Here is a 15,490-nt window from a genome sequence, read left to right as displayed (position 1 = left end):
TTGGAGGTGGAGATGGAACCCAGGACTTGATAGATGGAAAGCTTGCGCTCTACCACTGAGCTATATCCCCACAGTTCCACCTATGCTACCCTCCATAAAATTATCTGTCCTTGAGATGAGGGTGGCAAGGTATCCAAAAACATAGCTGATAATTTGTTTGGCACCTTTGTAACAGAAAATAAGGTGGAGATGCTGAGGATTAAACCCAGTACCTCAAACATGCAAAGCTTGCGCTCTACCACTGAGCTACATCCCCAAAGTTCCACCTGTGCTACCGTCCATAAAATTCTCTGTCCTTGAGTTGCGGGTGTCAAGGCATACTAAAATCTAACTGTTGATTTGTGTGGCACTTTTGTAACAGAAAAGAAGGTGGAGATGCTGGGGATTGAAATCAGGACCTCAAACATGCAAAGCTTGCGCTCCACCACTGAGCTACATCCCCACTCTTCCACCTGTGTCACCCTCCATAAAATTCTCTGTCCTTGAGATGAGGGTGGCAAGGTATCCAAAAACATAGCTGATAATTTGTCTGGCACAGAAATGGAGGTGGAGATGCTGGGGATTGAACCCAGGACCTCAAACATGCAAAGCTTGCGCTCTACCACTGAGCTACATCCCCAGACTTCCACCTGTGCTACCCTCCATAAAATTCTCTGTCCTTGAGATGAGGGTGGCAAGGTATACAAAAATATTGCTGATAATTTGTTTGGCACATTGGTAACAGAAAATGAGGTGGAGATGCTGGGGATTGAAACCAGGACCTCAAATATGCAAAGCTTGCGCTCTACCACTGAGATACATCCCCACTCTTCCACCTGTGTCACCCTCCATAAAATTCTCTGTCCTTGAGATGAGGGTGGCAAGGTATCCAAAAACACAGCTGATAATTTGTTTGGCACAGAAATGGAGGTGGAGATGCTGAGGAATGAACCCAGGACCTCAAACGTGCAAAGCTTGCGCTCTACCACTGAGCTACATCCCCAACACTTCCACCCTTGTCACCCTCCATAGAATTCTCTGTCGTTGAGACGAGGGTGGCAAGTTATGCAAAAACATAGCTGATAATTTGTTTGGCACGTTTGTAACAGAAATGGATGTGGAGATGCTGGGGATTGAACCCAGGACCTCAAACATGCAAAGCTTGCGCTCTACCACTGAGCTACATCCCCACTCTTCCACCTTTGTCACCCTCCATAAAATTCTCTGTCCTTGAGATCAGGGTGGCAAGGTATTCTAAAATCTTGCTGATGATTTGTTTGGCACCTTTGTAACAGAAAAGAAGGTGGAGATGCTGGGGATTGAACCCAGAACCTCAAACATGCGAAGCTTGCGCTCTACCACTGAGCTACATCCCCACAGTTCCACCTGTGCTACCCTCCATAAAATTCTCTGTCCTTGAGATGAGGGTGGCAAGGTATCCAAAAACATAGCTGATAATTTGTTTGGCACCTTTGTAACAGAAAAGAAGGTGGCGATGCTGGGGTTGAAACCAGGACCTCAAACATGCAAAGCTTGCGCTCTACCACTGAGGTACATCCCCACAGTTTCACCTTAGCTACCCTCTATAAAATTCTCTGTCCTTGAGATGAGGGTGGCAAGGTATACTAAAATCTAGCTGATGATTTGTGTGGCACTTTTGTAACAGAAAAGAAGGTGGAGATGCTGGGGATTGAACCCAGGACCTCAAACATGCAAAGCTTGCGCTCTACCACTGAGCTACATCCCCACAGTTCCACCTGTGCTACCCTCCATAAAGATCTCTGTCTTTGAGATGAGAGTGGCAAGGTATCCAAAAACACAGCTGATAATTTGTTTGGCACAGAAATGTAGGTGGAGATGGTGGGGATTGAACCCAGGACCTCAAACATGCAAAGCTTGCGCTCTACCACTGAGCTACAACACCACAGCTCCACCTGTGCTACCGTCCATAAAATTCTCTGTCCTTGAGATGAGGGTGGCAAGGTATTCTAAAACATAGCTGATTATTTGTCTGGCACAGAAATGGTGGTTGAGATGGTGGGGATTGAACCCAGGAGCTCAAACATGCAAAGCTTGCGCTCTACCACTGAGCTACAACACCACAGTTCCACCTGTGCTACCGTCCATAAAATTCTCTGTCCTTGAGATGAGGGTGGCAAGGTATACTAAAATCTCGCTGATGATTTGTTTGGCACGTTTGTAACAGAAAAGATGGTGGAGATGCTGGGGATTGAACGCAGAACCTCAAACATGCTAAGCTTGCGCTCTACCACTGAGCTACATCCCCACAGATCCACCTGTGCTACCCTCCATAAAATTCTCTGTCCTTGAGATGAGGGTGGCAAGGTTTACAAAAACAGCTGATGATTTGTTTGGCACATTTGTAACAGAAAAGAAGCTGGAGATGCTGGGGATTGAAACCAGGACCTCAAACTTGCTAAGCTTGCGCTCTACCACTGAGCTACAGCCCCACAGTTCCACCTGTGCTACCCTCCATAAAATTCTCTGTCCTTGAGATGAGGGTGGCAAGGTATACAAAAAAATTGCTGATAAAAATTTTTGGCACGTTGGTAACAGATATGGAGGTGGAGATGCTGGGGATTGAACCCAGGACCTCAAACATGCAAAGCTTGCGCTCTACCACTGAGCTACATCCCCACACTTCCACCTGTGTCACCCTCCATAAAATTCTCTGTTCTTGAGATGAGGGTGGCAAGGTATCCAAAAATATAGCTGATAATTTGTTTGGCACAGAAATGTAGGTGGAGATGGTGGGGATTGAACCCAGGACCTAAAACATGCAAAGCTTGCGCTCTACCACTGAGCTACATCCCCACACTTCCACCTGTGCTACCCTCCATAAAATTCTCTGTCCTTGAGATGAGGGTGGCAAGGTATCCAAAAACATAGCTGATAATTTGTTTGGCACCTTTGTAACAGAAAAGAAGGTGGAGATGCTGGGGTTGAAACCAGGACCTCAAACATGCAAAGCTTGCGCTCTACCACTGAGCTACATCCCCACAGTTCCACCTGTGCTAGCGCCCATAAAATTCTCTGTCCTTGAGATGAGGGTGGCAAGGTATACTAAAATCTAGCTGATGATTTGTGTGGCACAGAAATGTAGGTGGAGATGGTGGGGATTGAACCCAGGACCTCAAATATGCAAAGCTTGCGCTCTACCACTGAGCTACAACACCACAGTTCCACCTTTGCTACCGTCCATAAAATTCTATGTCCTTGAGATGAGGGTGGCAAGGTATTCTAAAACATAGCTGATTGTTTGTCTGGCACAGAAATGGTGGTGGAGATGGTGGGGATTGAACCCAGGACCTCAAACATGCAAAGCTTGCGCTCTACCACTGAGCTACAACACCACAGTTCCACCTGTGCTACCGTCCATAAAATTCTCTGTCCTTGAGATGAGGGTGGCAAGGTATACTAAAATCTCGCTGATGATTTGTTTGGCACGTTTGTAACAGAAAAGATGGTGGAGATGCTGGGGATTGAAACCAGGACCTCAAACTTGCTAAGCTTGCGCTCTACCACTGAGCTACAGCCCCACAGTTCCACCTGTGCTCCCCTCCATAAAATTCTCTGTCCTTGAGATGAGGGTGGCAAGGTATACAAAAAAAATTGCTGATAATTTTTTTTGGCACGTTGGTAACAGATATGGAGGTGGAGATGCTGGGGATTGAACCCAGGACCTCAAACATGCAAAGCTTGCGCTCTACCACTGAGCTACATCCCCACACTTCCACCTGTGTCACCCTCCATAAAATTCTCTGTTCTTGAGATGAGGGTGGCAAGGTATCCGAAAATATAGCTGATAATTTGTTTGGCACAGAAATGTAGGTGGAGATGGTGGGGATTGAAACCAGGACCTAAAACATGCAAAGCTTGCGCTCTACCACTGAGCTACATCCCCACAGTTCCACCTGTGCTACCGTCCATAAAATTCTCTGTCCTTGAGATGAGGGTGGCAATGTATTCTAAAATCTAGCTGATGATTTGTGTGGCACTTTTGTAACAGAAAAGATGGTGGAGATGCTGGGGATTGAACCCAGGACCTCAAACATGCAAAGCTTGCGCTCTACCACTGAGCTACATCCCCACACTTCCACCTATGTCACCCTCCATAAAATTCTCTGTTCTTGAGATGAGGGGGGCAAGGTATCCAAAAACATAGCTGATAATTTGTTTGGCACCTTTGTAACAGAAAGGAAGGTGGAGATGCTGGGGATTGAACCTAGGACCTCAAACATGCATAGCTTGCACTCTAACACTGAGCTACATCCCCACTCTTCCACCTGTGCTACCCTCCATAAAGTTCTCTGTCCTTGAGATGAGGGTGGCAAGGTACACTAAAATCTAGATGATGATTTGTTTGGCACTTTGGTAACAGAAAAGAAGGTGGAGATGCTGGGGATTGAACCCAGGACCTCAAACATGCGAAGCATGCGCTCTACCACTGAGCTACATCCCCACAGTTCCACTGAGCTACATCCCCACAGTTCCACCTGTGCTAGCGCCCATAAAATTCTCTGTCCTTGAGATGAGGGTGGAAAGGTATACTAAAATCTAGCTGATGATTTGTGTGGCACGTTTGTAAGAGAAACGGAGGTGGAGATGCTGGGGATTGAACCCATGACCTCAAACATGCAAAGCTTGCGCTCTACCACTGAGCTACATCCCCACAGTTCCACCTTTGTCACCCTCCATAAAATTCTCATTCCTTGAGATGAGGGTGGCATGGTATACTAAAATCTCGCTGATGATTTGTTTGGCACGTTTGTAAGAGAAACGGAGGTGGAGATGCTTGGGATTGAACCAAGGACCTCAAACATGCAAAGCTTGCGTTCTACCACTGAGCTACATCCCCACAGCTCCATCTCTGTCACCCTCCATAAAATTCTCATTCCTTGAGATGAGGGTGGCATGGTATACTAAAATCAAACTGTTGATTTGTTTGGCACGTTTATAACAGAGATGGAGGTGGAGATGGAACCCAGGACTTGATTGATGGAAAGCTTGCGCTCTACCACTGAGCTACATCCCCACAGTTCCACCTGTGCTACCGTCCATAAAATTCTCTGTCCTTGAGATGAGGTTGGCAAGGTATACTAAAATCTAGCTGATGATTTGTTTGGCCCTTTTGTAACAGAAAAGAAGGTGGAGATGCTGGGGATTGAACCTAGGACCTCAAACATGCAAAGCTTGCACTCTAACACTGAGCTACATCCCCACAGTTCCACCTGTGCTACCGTCCATAAAATTGTCTATCCTTGAGATGAGGGTGGCATGGTACACTAAAATCTAGCTGATGATTTGTTTGGCCCTTTTGTAACAGAAAAGAAGGTGGAGATGGTGGGGATTGAACCCAGGACCTCAAACATGCAAAGCTTGCGCTCTACCACTGAGCTACATCCCCACGGTTCCATCTGTGCTACCCTCCATAAAATTCTCTGTCCTTGAGATGAGGGTGGCAAGGTATTTTAAAATCTTGCTGATGATTTGTTTGGCACCTTTGTAACAGAAATGAAGGTGGAGATGATGGGGATTGAACCCAGGACCTCAAACATGCAAAGCTTGCGCTCTACCACTGAGCTACATCCCCACAGTTTCACCTGAGCTACCCTCCATAAAATTCTCTGTCCTTGAGATGAGGGTTGCAAGGTATACAAAAACATAGCTGGAATTTGTTTGGCACATTTGTAACGGAAATGAAGGTGGAGATGCTGGGGATTGAACCCAGGACCTCAAACATGCAAAGCTTGCGCTCTACCACTGAGCTACATCCCCACAGTTCCACCTGTGCTACCCTCCATAAAATTATCTGTCCTTGAGATGAGGGTGGCAGGGTATCCTAAAATCTAGCTGTTGATTTGTTTGGCACTTTTATAACAGAGTTGGAGGTGGAGATGCTGGGGATCGAACCCAAGACTTGATAGATGGAAAGCTTGCTTTCTACCTCTGAGCTACATCCCCACGGTTCCATCTGTGCTACCCTCCATAAAATTCTCTGTCCTTGAGATGAGGGTGGCAGGGTATCCTAAAATATACCTGTTGATTTGTTTGGCACTTTTATAACAGAGTTGGAGGTGGAGATGCTGGGGATCGAACCCAGGACTTGATAGATGGAAAGCTTGCGCTCTACCACTGAGCTACATCCCCACAGCTCCACCTGTGCTACCCTCAATAAAATTCTCTGTCCTTGAGATGAGGGGCGCAGGGTATCCTAAAATCTTGCTGATGATTTGTTTGGCACCTTTGTAACAGAAATGGAGGTGGAGATGCTGGGGATTGAACCCAGGACCTCAAACATGCAAAGCTTGCGCTCTTCCACTGAGCTACATCCCCACAATTTAACCTGAGCTACCCTCCATAAAATTCTCTGTCCTTGAGATGAGGGTGGCAAGGTATCTAAAAATCTAGCTGATGATTAGTTTGGCACGATTGTAACAGAAATGGAGATGCAGTGTCACCCTCCTTAAAATTCTCTGTCCTTTAGGGTAGCACGACCAAAATGCTTGCAATTGGTTTAGCACACTTTTCAAGCGAAATTGAGATGCTGGGGATCGAACCCAGGAACACAACCATACAAAGCTTGCACTCTACCATTGAGCTACATCCCACATATCCCCCTGTGTCACCCTCCTTAAAATCTCTGTGCTTGAGATGAGGGTAGCAAGGTATCCGAAAACATAGCTGATAATTTGTTTGGAACGTTTGTAAAAGAAAAGGAGGTGGAGATCGAACCCGGGACCTCATACATGCTAAGCATGTGCTTTACCACTGAGCTAAACTGCCGCTGGTATACCTGTGTCACCCTAAGAATTCTCTGTCCATGAGTGTATCCTGACCAAAACACTTGTGATTGTTTTAGCAGACTTGTAATGACGATATTCAAGGGAAATGGAGATGCTGGGGGTTGAACCCAGGACCTCAGTCATGCTAAGCATGCGCTCTACCACTGAATTACAACATTACTGTTACACGTTTCTCACCTTCCTTCAAATTTTATGTCGTTGAGATTGGGGTAGCAAGGTCCGCAAAACATAGTTCATGATTTGTTTTGGCAAACTTGTAACAGAAATTAGGGTGGAGAGGCTGGTTATCGAACCCAGGACCTTTGACATGCAAAGCATGGGCTCTACAACTGACCTAAACTCCCACCCACCTGTCACTATCCTTAAAATTCTTTGTCTGAGCGTTGCATGACTAGTAACTTGTGATTGGTTCGGCACCTTTGTAATGATGATATAAAAATGAAATGAAGATGCTGGGTATCGAACCCAGGAACTCATACACTAACACTGAGCTACATTCCCGCTGCCATACTTACCAAAATTATGAAATTCCAGAAGTTGTGACTTATGAGTTTTTGGCCCGACGCCAGAGAATAGGCCCGCCATTGATGGTACTATAATTCGAGAGCGCATCCATTTAAAGTACTTTTCAGCATGCACCACAAGAGGTCAGTATAAATCTTTTGCCCCACTGTTACTGAGAGGTGAATTTAGGTGTGAGAGGCCATAGAAAGGACAAGGTCATAAACATTACTGCTCCAATAAATCCGGTGATAAGACAAAATAAGAAGCTCAACTTTACAATGGCTGTTCTTACAATTGAGTCTCACTTTACCCCAGGACAAATTCCTTTCACCTAATAATATAATAAATGTAATACATATGGTGAGCATTTTCTGGGTTAACATGACCACACTAAAATGCAAAAAATAAAATAAAAAATATGATAAGGCACCAGGGTAATATCAGAAGATGTGAGCGTTCTTCGCGGCCACTGACAAAAAAACGTATGCTGATTAGAGTTTTCCTAGAAGTATGCTGTTACATTGTGTCGCTCCTCCTCCACGATAACCATGTGATGGTAGGTTGATTACAGCCCACCACGCGAGGGAGGACAGCCTGAATGTCCTCATCTTTCAGGGAGCAGAGTGCAAAATAAGCACAGAAAGAAAGTAGAGGAGGAAGTCAGAGCGATTGCTTAACTAAAGGTGCCGTTTGTGCTACTTTGGATGGGTTGTGTGCTGAAAATGTCAGTATTGAAAAACTATTATTCATTAAAATGCTGGAATTATGGAATAGAGATGACACAGGGAAGGAGTCTGACCGGCAACCGTGCAAAAAATTATCTCATTCCATCGAGGAAATTCTGAGAAAGCCCAATTGCACCAGAGAAGAGGAAGAAGTTCATCGCAGCTGGTCTGTTATCAAGGAGAACACCAGGAAATCAAACCAGCTTGTAGGCACAGGTATGCTCTTCTCATAAGCCTAATGCATGCTCTATACAATGTTTCATTTGCATATTTGTTTCTCCTAAAGAAAGTCTAGAAATCAGGCGACGTGAAGTATCTCCTAAATCCACTGTAGGGCGTACCAGTGACTGTCAATAAAATAAATTATTATTAATAATAATAATAATAATAATAAAAATTATAATTATAATAATAATAATAATAATAATAATAATAATCATAATAATCATAATCATAATAATAATAATAATAATAATAATAATAATAATAATAATAATAATAATATATGGGCATCCGTGAAAAAAAAACGTAATGTAAAAAAGTCTGTGATATTTGGGGGTGAAATTGTGTAATTATTTGAAAAATAGAACGTCATGAGAATGAAGTTGTAGTATTGCAAGCCCTAAATGAGGACACTAAACTACTAATTTCTTCTTTGGTTGGAATTCTTCAATCATTCTAACCAGAGGTATTGTGTGCTACTGTGCTGAATTGTGGCCCTTAACCAATAAATGTAACAGTATGACAATGAATTCCAGAGTTGGGAGTAAGTGACATACTGTATGTGCAAGACAATAAGTCTCAAATCATAACCTTCAATTGTCAAGCAAGTCTCAAGTTACTGTGGCAAAAAAAAAAAAATCAATCAAGTCGAGTCGCCACCAAAGTCAAGTCATTTCTTAGTTCAAGCAAGTCTTAAGCCATATATTGAAATGATAATAAAATATTTTTTTCAATCATCATAACACAAAAAAAGTACTTAAAGGAACATTTACATCTCTAAAAAGTAAACAAACAGCAGCTTAGCAGTATGAAATGAATGTACATATATAAATAGTTAATTAACATTTGTTCAAAATCAAAATATGTTCCTCTTTTGGTAACACTTGCGCAAAGAGTAAGCCTCATGGCAGCATTTGCTGGCCGGAGCATACTGGTGGCAGTCGTTGCCCGGGTTGCCAGATTGGTGGAATGCACGGCACAAAATAATATCTTATTTTTCCCGAACAAAATTAGGCGCACTATATTAACAAAAAAATTATTTTCAAGTGTAAACAGAACAGAATGACTTAATAAGTCATAGGAGGTAGAAGGCTTTCTCTAAGTGCCCACTCCACAGCGTGACCCGACATTCTAATTATTACTACATTTTTGAAATATGAGTTATGGAGCAAAATCCAGCTTTTTTTTTATCCATTTTACCACTGCGCTGTGATTGATGGTTACCTGAAACCTGAGCAACATTGATGTCATCTTCAGTCGACAGCAAGCGGCAAAATGGCCGCCCCTTGAGATGGATAAAAACGGCTGGATTTTGCAGTTTAACTCATATTCCACTAATGCAATATTAACCAGAATACCATATTTAGACTAGTGGAGCTGCATAGAACATATTATTGTCTAAAAATGTTTTGGGTTGACTTCCCCTTTGAATGCACTTTGCTCGTGCTGACCTCCTGCATCGACATGCCATGTAGAACATGCGCCTCTCTCTGCACTGAATGGCAAACATGTCAGCTGTGTTCCCGCTCACAACAGCGCGAAGACACTTTCTACCTGCAGACCTCTACCAAAATACCAAAAGAAAGAACTTTTGTTTTCATAACAGTAGTGGAGCAAGTCCCCTGCTGTTGATAACATAATTATCTCATTTTTTAGGTGGGAGAAAAAAGAGGCAAAGCAGGGTCACTTTTACACCATCTCAGGTACAGGAGATGGAGAAAGTGTTCCAGCAGACTCACTACCCAGATGTCAACACCAGAGAGCAGCTGGCCTCATGTCTGTTCCTCACTGAGGGCCGCATACAGGTGCACAACTTGATTCTCCTCAAAAGCATACCACTTTTGTTAAAGGTGATAGGAATGAGAACAACCTCCTGCCATTTAGACGGCCACGGGGGTTTTTTTCAGTAAAAAAAAAGTAAAAGAACATTCATATTTTATTGTTCTCTTCTTTAGATTTGGTTCCAGAACCGTCGAGCCAAATGGAAGAAGACTGAAACACTGAGAGACGTTCATCATACACATTCATCTAATAATTCCCAGTTGTTTTATGAGGTATGTTTTAAATATGTTATGTCTATTTTATAAATCCACACACACTGGACATGAAAACATGGAAATGAGCCTCAAACGTGCAAATTTGCTAATAAATTGTCCTGTAATTGAATGTGTGCTTTTATTGTTGAGTCTGACATAAAACTACAACGGAAAATTACAAGAACAGATATCGAATCAATGAAGTCTATCATCATTTGAGCTATTTGTGGTTTTGTTGGGACAACATGTCCTCAATATGCACCCCTCTGTCCCCCGATCAGAAACCACGGCTGGGGGCAATATGTTGGTTGCCATATTGCTCACAGGAGTCGCTGCATTCAAGTCTGCTTCACACAGAAAAGTCACCTCCTGTCATGCTACTCAACAAACGTTTCACAAATCACAGACATGCCATATTTCCACCCTCAGATAGCAGCCTCTATTCTTGTAAGTGATTAGGTTGGGACAGTAGCATCACAATGATTTTTATTCAGTATTTTTCTGAAAAGTTATTTTATAACCTGATGTGCTCGTATGTGTGGTCTTTCTTTACAATAAATGTCTTCTTTAAATAATAGTGATTACTGTTCAGTCTGTGTCTACTACAATTCAAACACATGAAGGCAACAATAATACATATAATTTTTTTGTGATCCATTATGGTGCAGGAGATATGCTATTTTCATGACGCCACATTCCTTTGTCAGAGATAAGAATAAGATAATATGCCGCCCGTGTTCATATATTTGACTTTTTGACCACCGGGCCTTATCTTAATTTGAGCTTGTAAACTGAGGTTGCTCGCAGGTCAGCGGGGGAAGTGAGAGAAACATGAATGTGCAAACGTGCAACAACCGGTAGAGGCTATGGCCACTTAGAAAATGCACAAGTACCATTCATTCATTTTATAAATAGTTTTTATGTATTCATCTTGATGGCTTTCAATCTAAAATGACTACAGTATATGAAAATGTGTATGTGATTAGTCAGTCTGGAAGGCAGTTACTATAGTAACATGCATTTTAGATAACATCATGTCTGACGTAAAGTAGCTTGAAGTGTACACTGTTAACCCGAAGAAGTTAGCAGAACTCCCAAAAAAAGTGAGGTAATCGGTTGCCTTGCTTTTTTTGATCAACTCAAAAGTTAAAATTTTTGCAGAACTTGAATGGTTTGATTACACCAAATAAATGTTTTGGATACATAGTTACTTAGAAGCTTTCTGTTACAGCAACTCAATTATTCTCAGTTACTAACTTATAAATGTTATAAAACCACTGGATTAAGTTAACATAAATCCAAACACTGTGTGTCCTCACGAGAATCCCGGAGCCTATCCCAGCTGTCTTCGGGAAGTAGGCGGGGTACACCCTGAACAGGTTGTCAGCCAATCGCAGGGCACACAGACAATCTAGGGCCAATTCAGTGTTCAATATTTTTCGGAATGTGGGAGGAAACTGGAGTACCCGGAGAAAACCCACGCAGGAATTTAGAGAACATGCAACCTCCAGCCAGGAAGGCCAGAGGGCCGGATTCAATCTCACAAGCTCTGGACTAGGAGGCAGACATGTTAACCATTTGGCCACCATGCCGCCTGCTATGAGCATATGTCTATAATCTAACATGAATTATTATTAATTTATTTAAACCAGATAGGAAACTGAGAACAAATGGCCATTTACAATGTCAACTATAGGACTAAAAAATAATTACAAATTAATAAGTAAAATAAATTGTGAAACATCAGCTAATTTATGTTTTTAAGTTACCCCAAAACTAGTATAGTTCAATTTAATCAAAACTTTTTAGTACAAATTACTGATAAAAGCATACAAAGTTACACCAACTTAAAAAAGTTAAGTTAGTAGTAGTTTTCATACAACTTTGAGCATTATGTACTTAATCTATTTGATTATTTTGAACGTTTGGGTTTACAGTGAGTCAGTATTTCAATAACCCAGAACCTCAGAAGTTTGAGGCAAACATGCTAAACACTTTTTTTTTTAATTGGTATTAATTTGGTCAACATTTGGAGGGTATAATCTTTAAATATTCTTACATATATAAAGGATGACATGATGTCTGCTACTTTTCAAGGACTGGGGCATCCAACATGGCTGCAACAATGACAAAATCAGCCCTTATCTTATGCTGATATTGCCGGTAATTGCCAATTAAAGCAAACCTAGCACCACACTGACTTCACTATCAATCATAAATGGCTTGACAGGATAAGGACTAATAAAATCTGACAAGGTCTTGAGTGCAGTTAAACTTTTCACCCTGGTTATTTTCTGTTTATGGCCTGTGCCATGCTGTTGCGTACACTAGTGAATGAGGCGGGCATCACTCGATGCTTGAAAATACATGCTATAATAAACTATACAGTGGGTAGAGTTGAAAAATATGTACTGACACATTTGAGCCTAAAGATGGCGCCCTTGCACCTATGTATTAGCAGAAATGACGCCGTGTTTTCCTGAGGGACCTGGTTTGAAAAGCATAAGGCTTCATTTATATGCCGCTGCGATTCTTTTCTCTTTTTTTTTATGTCGTTCCCCAGCTATTAATGGAGTAAAATACACGAGTTCGACCACATATTCCCCTTTTCTGGACGTTCTCCAGGGAAAGGGGCGTATGTTCCGCATCCCCATCCTCCTCCCATTCGCCTCTGCGCTGTAGGGAGAGACCGGCACCGCAGACCAACAGGCTGGGTGGGGGGACGGACAGAGCCGGACAGTGAGGGCGATGGCGGCCGGCGCGGGATGCGGAGAGTCGGTGGATCAGTACCGGGCCGAGGTGAAACGCCTGGCCCAGGAGCTGAGCGAAGCGAATGGGGAGAAGATACGGGCTGCAGAGTGCGGTCTGGTGGTCCTGGAGGAGAACCAGGCGCTGAAGAACAAGTGTGCCGAACTGGAGAGTGAGCAGGAGGCTCTAAGGAAGGAGTTGGAACAATTACAAGAGGTAAGAGCCTTTACTATACACTCACTGACTACACGGCTAATGATGGCGATGCACCTGCGTGGCGTGTACTGCAGAGTTCATAGGATCCTTGCACTCCCTAAACTCTTCCTTGGGATGTATGCTCAATTGAAGTACAGCATATATTTAGCTTACCTGTGTGTGAAAATGCAATTGGATACATCTCTTTCAACATCAATTGCCATCTTAGCTTTGCTGTGCTTTTAAGTATACCCAGAGTCATGTATGCATACTTGTACAATGTTGTATCTATTTAATTTATAACACTATTCTGCAATAAGGCGGGGATGCCCAACTATTTTAATTGGGCCACATCTTCTGCTTTTTCACTGAAGGCTGTTATGACTTTGAAAATCATATCAATGAATTATCACCTCATCATATGTGTACACAATTGCCCCTGCATTTCTTTGTTGTATAGGTGAAGCCATGCATGCACATTTCAGCATGCTTATAAGTAACTTTATATAGTTGTAGTAAGTTAAACGTTGCTCTTAAGTGGCTTTGTTAAAAAGTGATGTCTTTAGTGGCTTTGTAAAAACGGTGTCTATGATGTCTTTGGGGATGGATATTTTTTAAACATCCAATTGAAGCTGACATCAGAAGTCATGCAAAAATAAATACAAGTGCATATAAAAAAAAATTCAATTCATCTTGGCAAGAGATGTAGTAAACAAATGCCTGAAAATTAGGTAAAATGCTAACTCAAATTGTGATTTTAGTACAGACAAATGACCTGCACAAATGATTATGAAAAGAACAAATCCATTCAGCAAGAAACATGAAGTAGACACCTAATTTGCTTTAGGCGGGCTGAATCTGGTCCCCGGACCTTGAGTTTGGCAGCCGTTTAAAATAATGATTCTGTACGGTGAGAAACATCAGGCGTGACTTGAATATACAGTATACAAGTATAGTACAATTTGGCCTAACATCATGAAGAAATGTATTTTATTTGTAGGATGTAAGAACATGGTGGAATGATTGGTTGGTATAAAATATTTCAGATCCCGTATAAGCAGGAAGAAATAAAAGGATAACTCATACATTTAATGAGGAATATTATGGACAGTCTTCATCAAAGAAGCAAATCATTTGATCAGATGGATATATAGTTGTGAAAGCAAATATTTTGCATTCTAATTTTGTCACTGTTAAAGCCTTAACATTCTAGAATTTTTAAGAAGCAAAAACACAAATAACGCTGCGGGAAAAGTCACAACATCATCAACGTTATTCAAGTCGCTCTTTATGCATACACATTTAATACAGTAGAACATCTGAGACCTTCAATTTGGTGAGATTTAGCTCTGCACCATGATGGGCGATAATGATGACTATGTGAGATGAGTAAACAACAAACGTGTCACCAATTTGGGATGCTACTTATGACAATGGGAGACGATGACAACTCTTGATGACAAACTGAAGGCATTGAAACTCAAGGAGACAGACAACACTGCATTTCTCACAGCGACAATAACACACACTACGTTTGTCATAAGAGTCAGTAACAGAAAGAACAAAGTGAGGATAAATGTGAGCATCTGTTGTCAAATGTACGGATGATCATGTTTGTTTGGAAGTGACTCCTCTCCCAAATCATTTTTCATTTGGTTTATCATATAGGTCATTTGAAAACACAATGATTTGATTCTTGCTAATTGTGCATAAAACCTGATGGCACAGCAATTGTCATCTGACCAACATTCATTTTCACCTTTGTGGAGCAGCCCCAAGGAGTTGTGGTTAGCACGGGTTTGAATCTAAGATCCTGGGTGGAGTTTAATGGTTCTCCCTGCATGTGCTTGACTGGATTTGATCTGAGACTGAGAGGACTTTGAACGGGCTCCCAGTACACCCTCCTTCCTTGAACAAAAACCTGCTTCTTAGGCTCAGTGAAGACTCTAATGTGCATGTGAGTGGGAACTAGGGGTGTGCCAAAAATTCGCGATTCTCATTTAGTACGATTCAGAATCGATTTTAAATGTCCCAAAATCGATTTTATTTAAATTATTTTTTATATTGTCTTGCCTTTGTCTGTGTGTGCCTTTATTTGGAGTGCTGTTCATGTTGTACCCGGTTTGACCACTGAGGGGCAGTGTGGTTATTAGAGAGTAGAAGATAAAGTTACGATGAGGTTATTCCAATAAAAGTTATTTTTTCCAGCGTGGAGCCGTTCTTTTGAGTGATAAAAGTGCCGCGAGTAGCACGC

The 15,490-nt window shown here is 42.1% G+C and overlaps 2 protein-coding genes and 23 non-coding genes across 26 annotated transcripts in view; 2 read left to right on the top strand and 23 right to left on the bottom strand.

The window, feature by feature from the left end:
• Window positions 1-184: 184 nt before the first annotated feature.
• Window positions 185-256, bottom strand: trnaa-ugc (transfer RNA alanine (anticodon UGC)). The gene has a single exon. It is a non-coding gene; the product is annotated as a tRNA-Ala (tRNA).
• Window positions 257-547: 291 nt separating this feature from the next.
• trnaa-ugc (transfer RNA alanine (anticodon UGC)) lies at window positions 548-619 on the bottom strand. Its single transcript has one exon. It is a non-coding gene; the product is annotated as a tRNA-Ala (tRNA).
• Window positions 620-910: 291 nt separating this feature from the next.
• trnaa-ugc (transfer RNA alanine (anticodon UGC)) lies at window positions 911-982 on the bottom strand. The gene has a single exon. It is a non-coding gene; the product is annotated as a tRNA-Ala (tRNA).
• A 115-nt stretch (window positions 983-1,097) lies between these two features.
• trnaa-ugc (transfer RNA alanine (anticodon UGC)) lies at window positions 1,098-1,169 on the bottom strand. The gene has a single exon. It is a non-coding gene; the product is annotated as a tRNA-Ala (tRNA).
• Window positions 1,170-1,283: 114 nt separating this feature from the next.
• On the bottom strand, window positions 1,284-1,355 carry trnaa-cgc (transfer RNA alanine (anticodon CGC)). The gene has a single exon. It is a non-coding gene; the product is annotated as a tRNA-Ala (tRNA).
• A 299-nt stretch (window positions 1,356-1,654) lies between these two features.
• trnaa-ugc (transfer RNA alanine (anticodon UGC)) lies at window positions 1,655-1,726 on the bottom strand. Its single transcript has one exon. It is a non-coding gene; the product is annotated as a tRNA-Ala (tRNA).
• Window positions 1,727-1,831: 105 nt separating this feature from the next.
• trnaa-ugc (transfer RNA alanine (anticodon UGC)) lies at window positions 1,832-1,903 on the bottom strand. Its single transcript has one exon. It is a non-coding gene; the product is annotated as a tRNA-Ala (tRNA).
• Window positions 1,904-2,194: 291 nt separating this feature from the next.
• Window positions 2,195-2,266, bottom strand: trnaa-agc (transfer RNA alanine (anticodon AGC)). Its single transcript has one exon. It is a non-coding gene; the product is annotated as a tRNA-Ala (tRNA).
• Window positions 2,267-2,378: 112 nt separating this feature from the next.
• On the bottom strand, window positions 2,379-2,450 carry trnaa-agc (transfer RNA alanine (anticodon AGC)). Its single transcript has one exon. It is a non-coding gene; the product is annotated as a tRNA-Ala (tRNA).
• A 115-nt stretch (window positions 2,451-2,565) lies between these two features.
• On the bottom strand, window positions 2,566-2,637 carry trnaa-ugc (transfer RNA alanine (anticodon UGC)). The gene has a single exon. It is a non-coding gene; the product is annotated as a tRNA-Ala (tRNA).
• Window positions 2,638-2,742: 105 nt separating this feature from the next.
• On the bottom strand, window positions 2,743-2,814 carry trnaa-ugc (transfer RNA alanine (anticodon UGC)). The gene has a single exon. It is a non-coding gene; the product is annotated as a tRNA-Ala (tRNA).
• Window positions 2,815-3,281: 467 nt separating this feature from the next.
• On the bottom strand, window positions 3,282-3,353 carry trnaa-ugc (transfer RNA alanine (anticodon UGC)). Its single transcript has one exon. It is a non-coding gene; the product is annotated as a tRNA-Ala (tRNA).
• A 114-nt stretch (window positions 3,354-3,467) lies between these two features.
• Window positions 3,468-3,539, bottom strand: trnaa-agc (transfer RNA alanine (anticodon AGC)). Its single transcript has one exon. It is a non-coding gene; the product is annotated as a tRNA-Ala (tRNA).
• A 116-nt stretch (window positions 3,540-3,655) lies between these two features.
• trnaa-ugc (transfer RNA alanine (anticodon UGC)) lies at window positions 3,656-3,727 on the bottom strand. The gene has a single exon. It is a non-coding gene; the product is annotated as a tRNA-Ala (tRNA).
• A 291-nt stretch (window positions 3,728-4,018) lies between these two features.
• On the bottom strand, window positions 4,019-4,090 carry trnaa-ugc (transfer RNA alanine (anticodon UGC)). The gene has a single exon. It is a non-coding gene; the product is annotated as a tRNA-Ala (tRNA).
• Window positions 4,091-4,390: 300 nt separating this feature from the next.
• trnaa-cgc (transfer RNA alanine (anticodon CGC)) lies at window positions 4,391-4,462 on the bottom strand. The gene has a single exon. It is a non-coding gene; the product is annotated as a tRNA-Ala (tRNA).
• A 138-nt stretch (window positions 4,463-4,600) lies between these two features.
• On the bottom strand, window positions 4,601-4,672 carry trnaa-ugc (transfer RNA alanine (anticodon UGC)). Its single transcript has one exon. It is a non-coding gene; the product is annotated as a tRNA-Ala (tRNA).
• Window positions 4,673-4,786: 114 nt separating this feature from the next.
• On the bottom strand, window positions 4,787-4,858 carry trnaa-ugc (transfer RNA alanine (anticodon UGC)). Its single transcript has one exon. It is a non-coding gene; the product is annotated as a tRNA-Ala (tRNA).
• A 477-nt stretch (window positions 4,859-5,335) lies between these two features.
• Window positions 5,336-5,407, bottom strand: trnaa-ugc (transfer RNA alanine (anticodon UGC)). Its single transcript has one exon. It is a non-coding gene; the product is annotated as a tRNA-Ala (tRNA).
• A 114-nt stretch (window positions 5,408-5,521) lies between these two features.
• On the bottom strand, window positions 5,522-5,593 carry trnaa-ugc (transfer RNA alanine (anticodon UGC)). Its single transcript has one exon. It is a non-coding gene; the product is annotated as a tRNA-Ala (tRNA).
• Window positions 5,594-5,706: 113 nt separating this feature from the next.
• Window positions 5,707-5,778, bottom strand: trnaa-ugc (transfer RNA alanine (anticodon UGC)). The gene has a single exon. It is a non-coding gene; the product is annotated as a tRNA-Ala (tRNA).
• Window positions 5,779-6,264: 486 nt separating this feature from the next.
• On the bottom strand, window positions 6,265-6,336 carry trnaa-ugc (transfer RNA alanine (anticodon UGC)). The gene has a single exon. It is a non-coding gene; the product is annotated as a tRNA-Ala (tRNA).
• Window positions 6,337-6,539: 203 nt separating this feature from the next.
• trnat-ugu (transfer RNA threonine (anticodon UGU)) lies at window positions 6,540-6,611 on the bottom strand. Its single transcript has one exon. It is a non-coding gene; the product is annotated as a tRNA-Thr (tRNA).
• A 260-nt stretch (window positions 6,612-6,871) lies between these two features.
• On the top strand, window positions 6,872-10,752 carry LOC147175706 (retinal homeobox protein Rax). Its single transcript, XM_086073591.1, is given in 5 exon segments — window positions 6,872-8,251; window positions 9,914-10,062; window positions 10,213-10,311; window positions 10,575-10,706; window positions 10,708-10,752. Coding segments are annotated over 5 exon segments (612 nt in total). The 5' UTR covers window positions 6,872-8,064.
• Window positions 10,753-12,822: 2,070 nt separating this feature from the next.
• Window positions 12,823-15,490, top strand: part of bicd1a (bicaudal D homolog 1a) — a 32,878-nt gene continuing 30,210 nt past the window's right edge. For both annotated transcript variants that reach the window (XM_086072803.1, XM_086072804.1), the window contains exon 1: window positions 12,823-13,257. In XM_086072803.1, coding sequence (XP_085928929.1) covers window positions 13,042-13,257 — 216 coding nt within the window. In that variant the 5' untranslated portion in view covers window positions 12,823-13,041. The remainder of the gene's footprint in view (window positions 13,258-15,490) is intronic.

Source organism: Leptonotus elevatus, chromosome 4, assembly GCF_054856555.1.
Source record: "Leptonotus elevatus isolate MCC_2025b chromosome 4, RoL_Lele_1.0, whole genome shotgun sequence".
NCBI lineage: Eukaryota > Metazoa > Chordata > Actinopteri > Syngnathiformes > Syngnathidae > Leptonotus > Leptonotus elevatus.
Note: the sequence above shows the minus strand (reverse complement) of the source record. Positions and strands in the feature narration are given on the sequence as shown.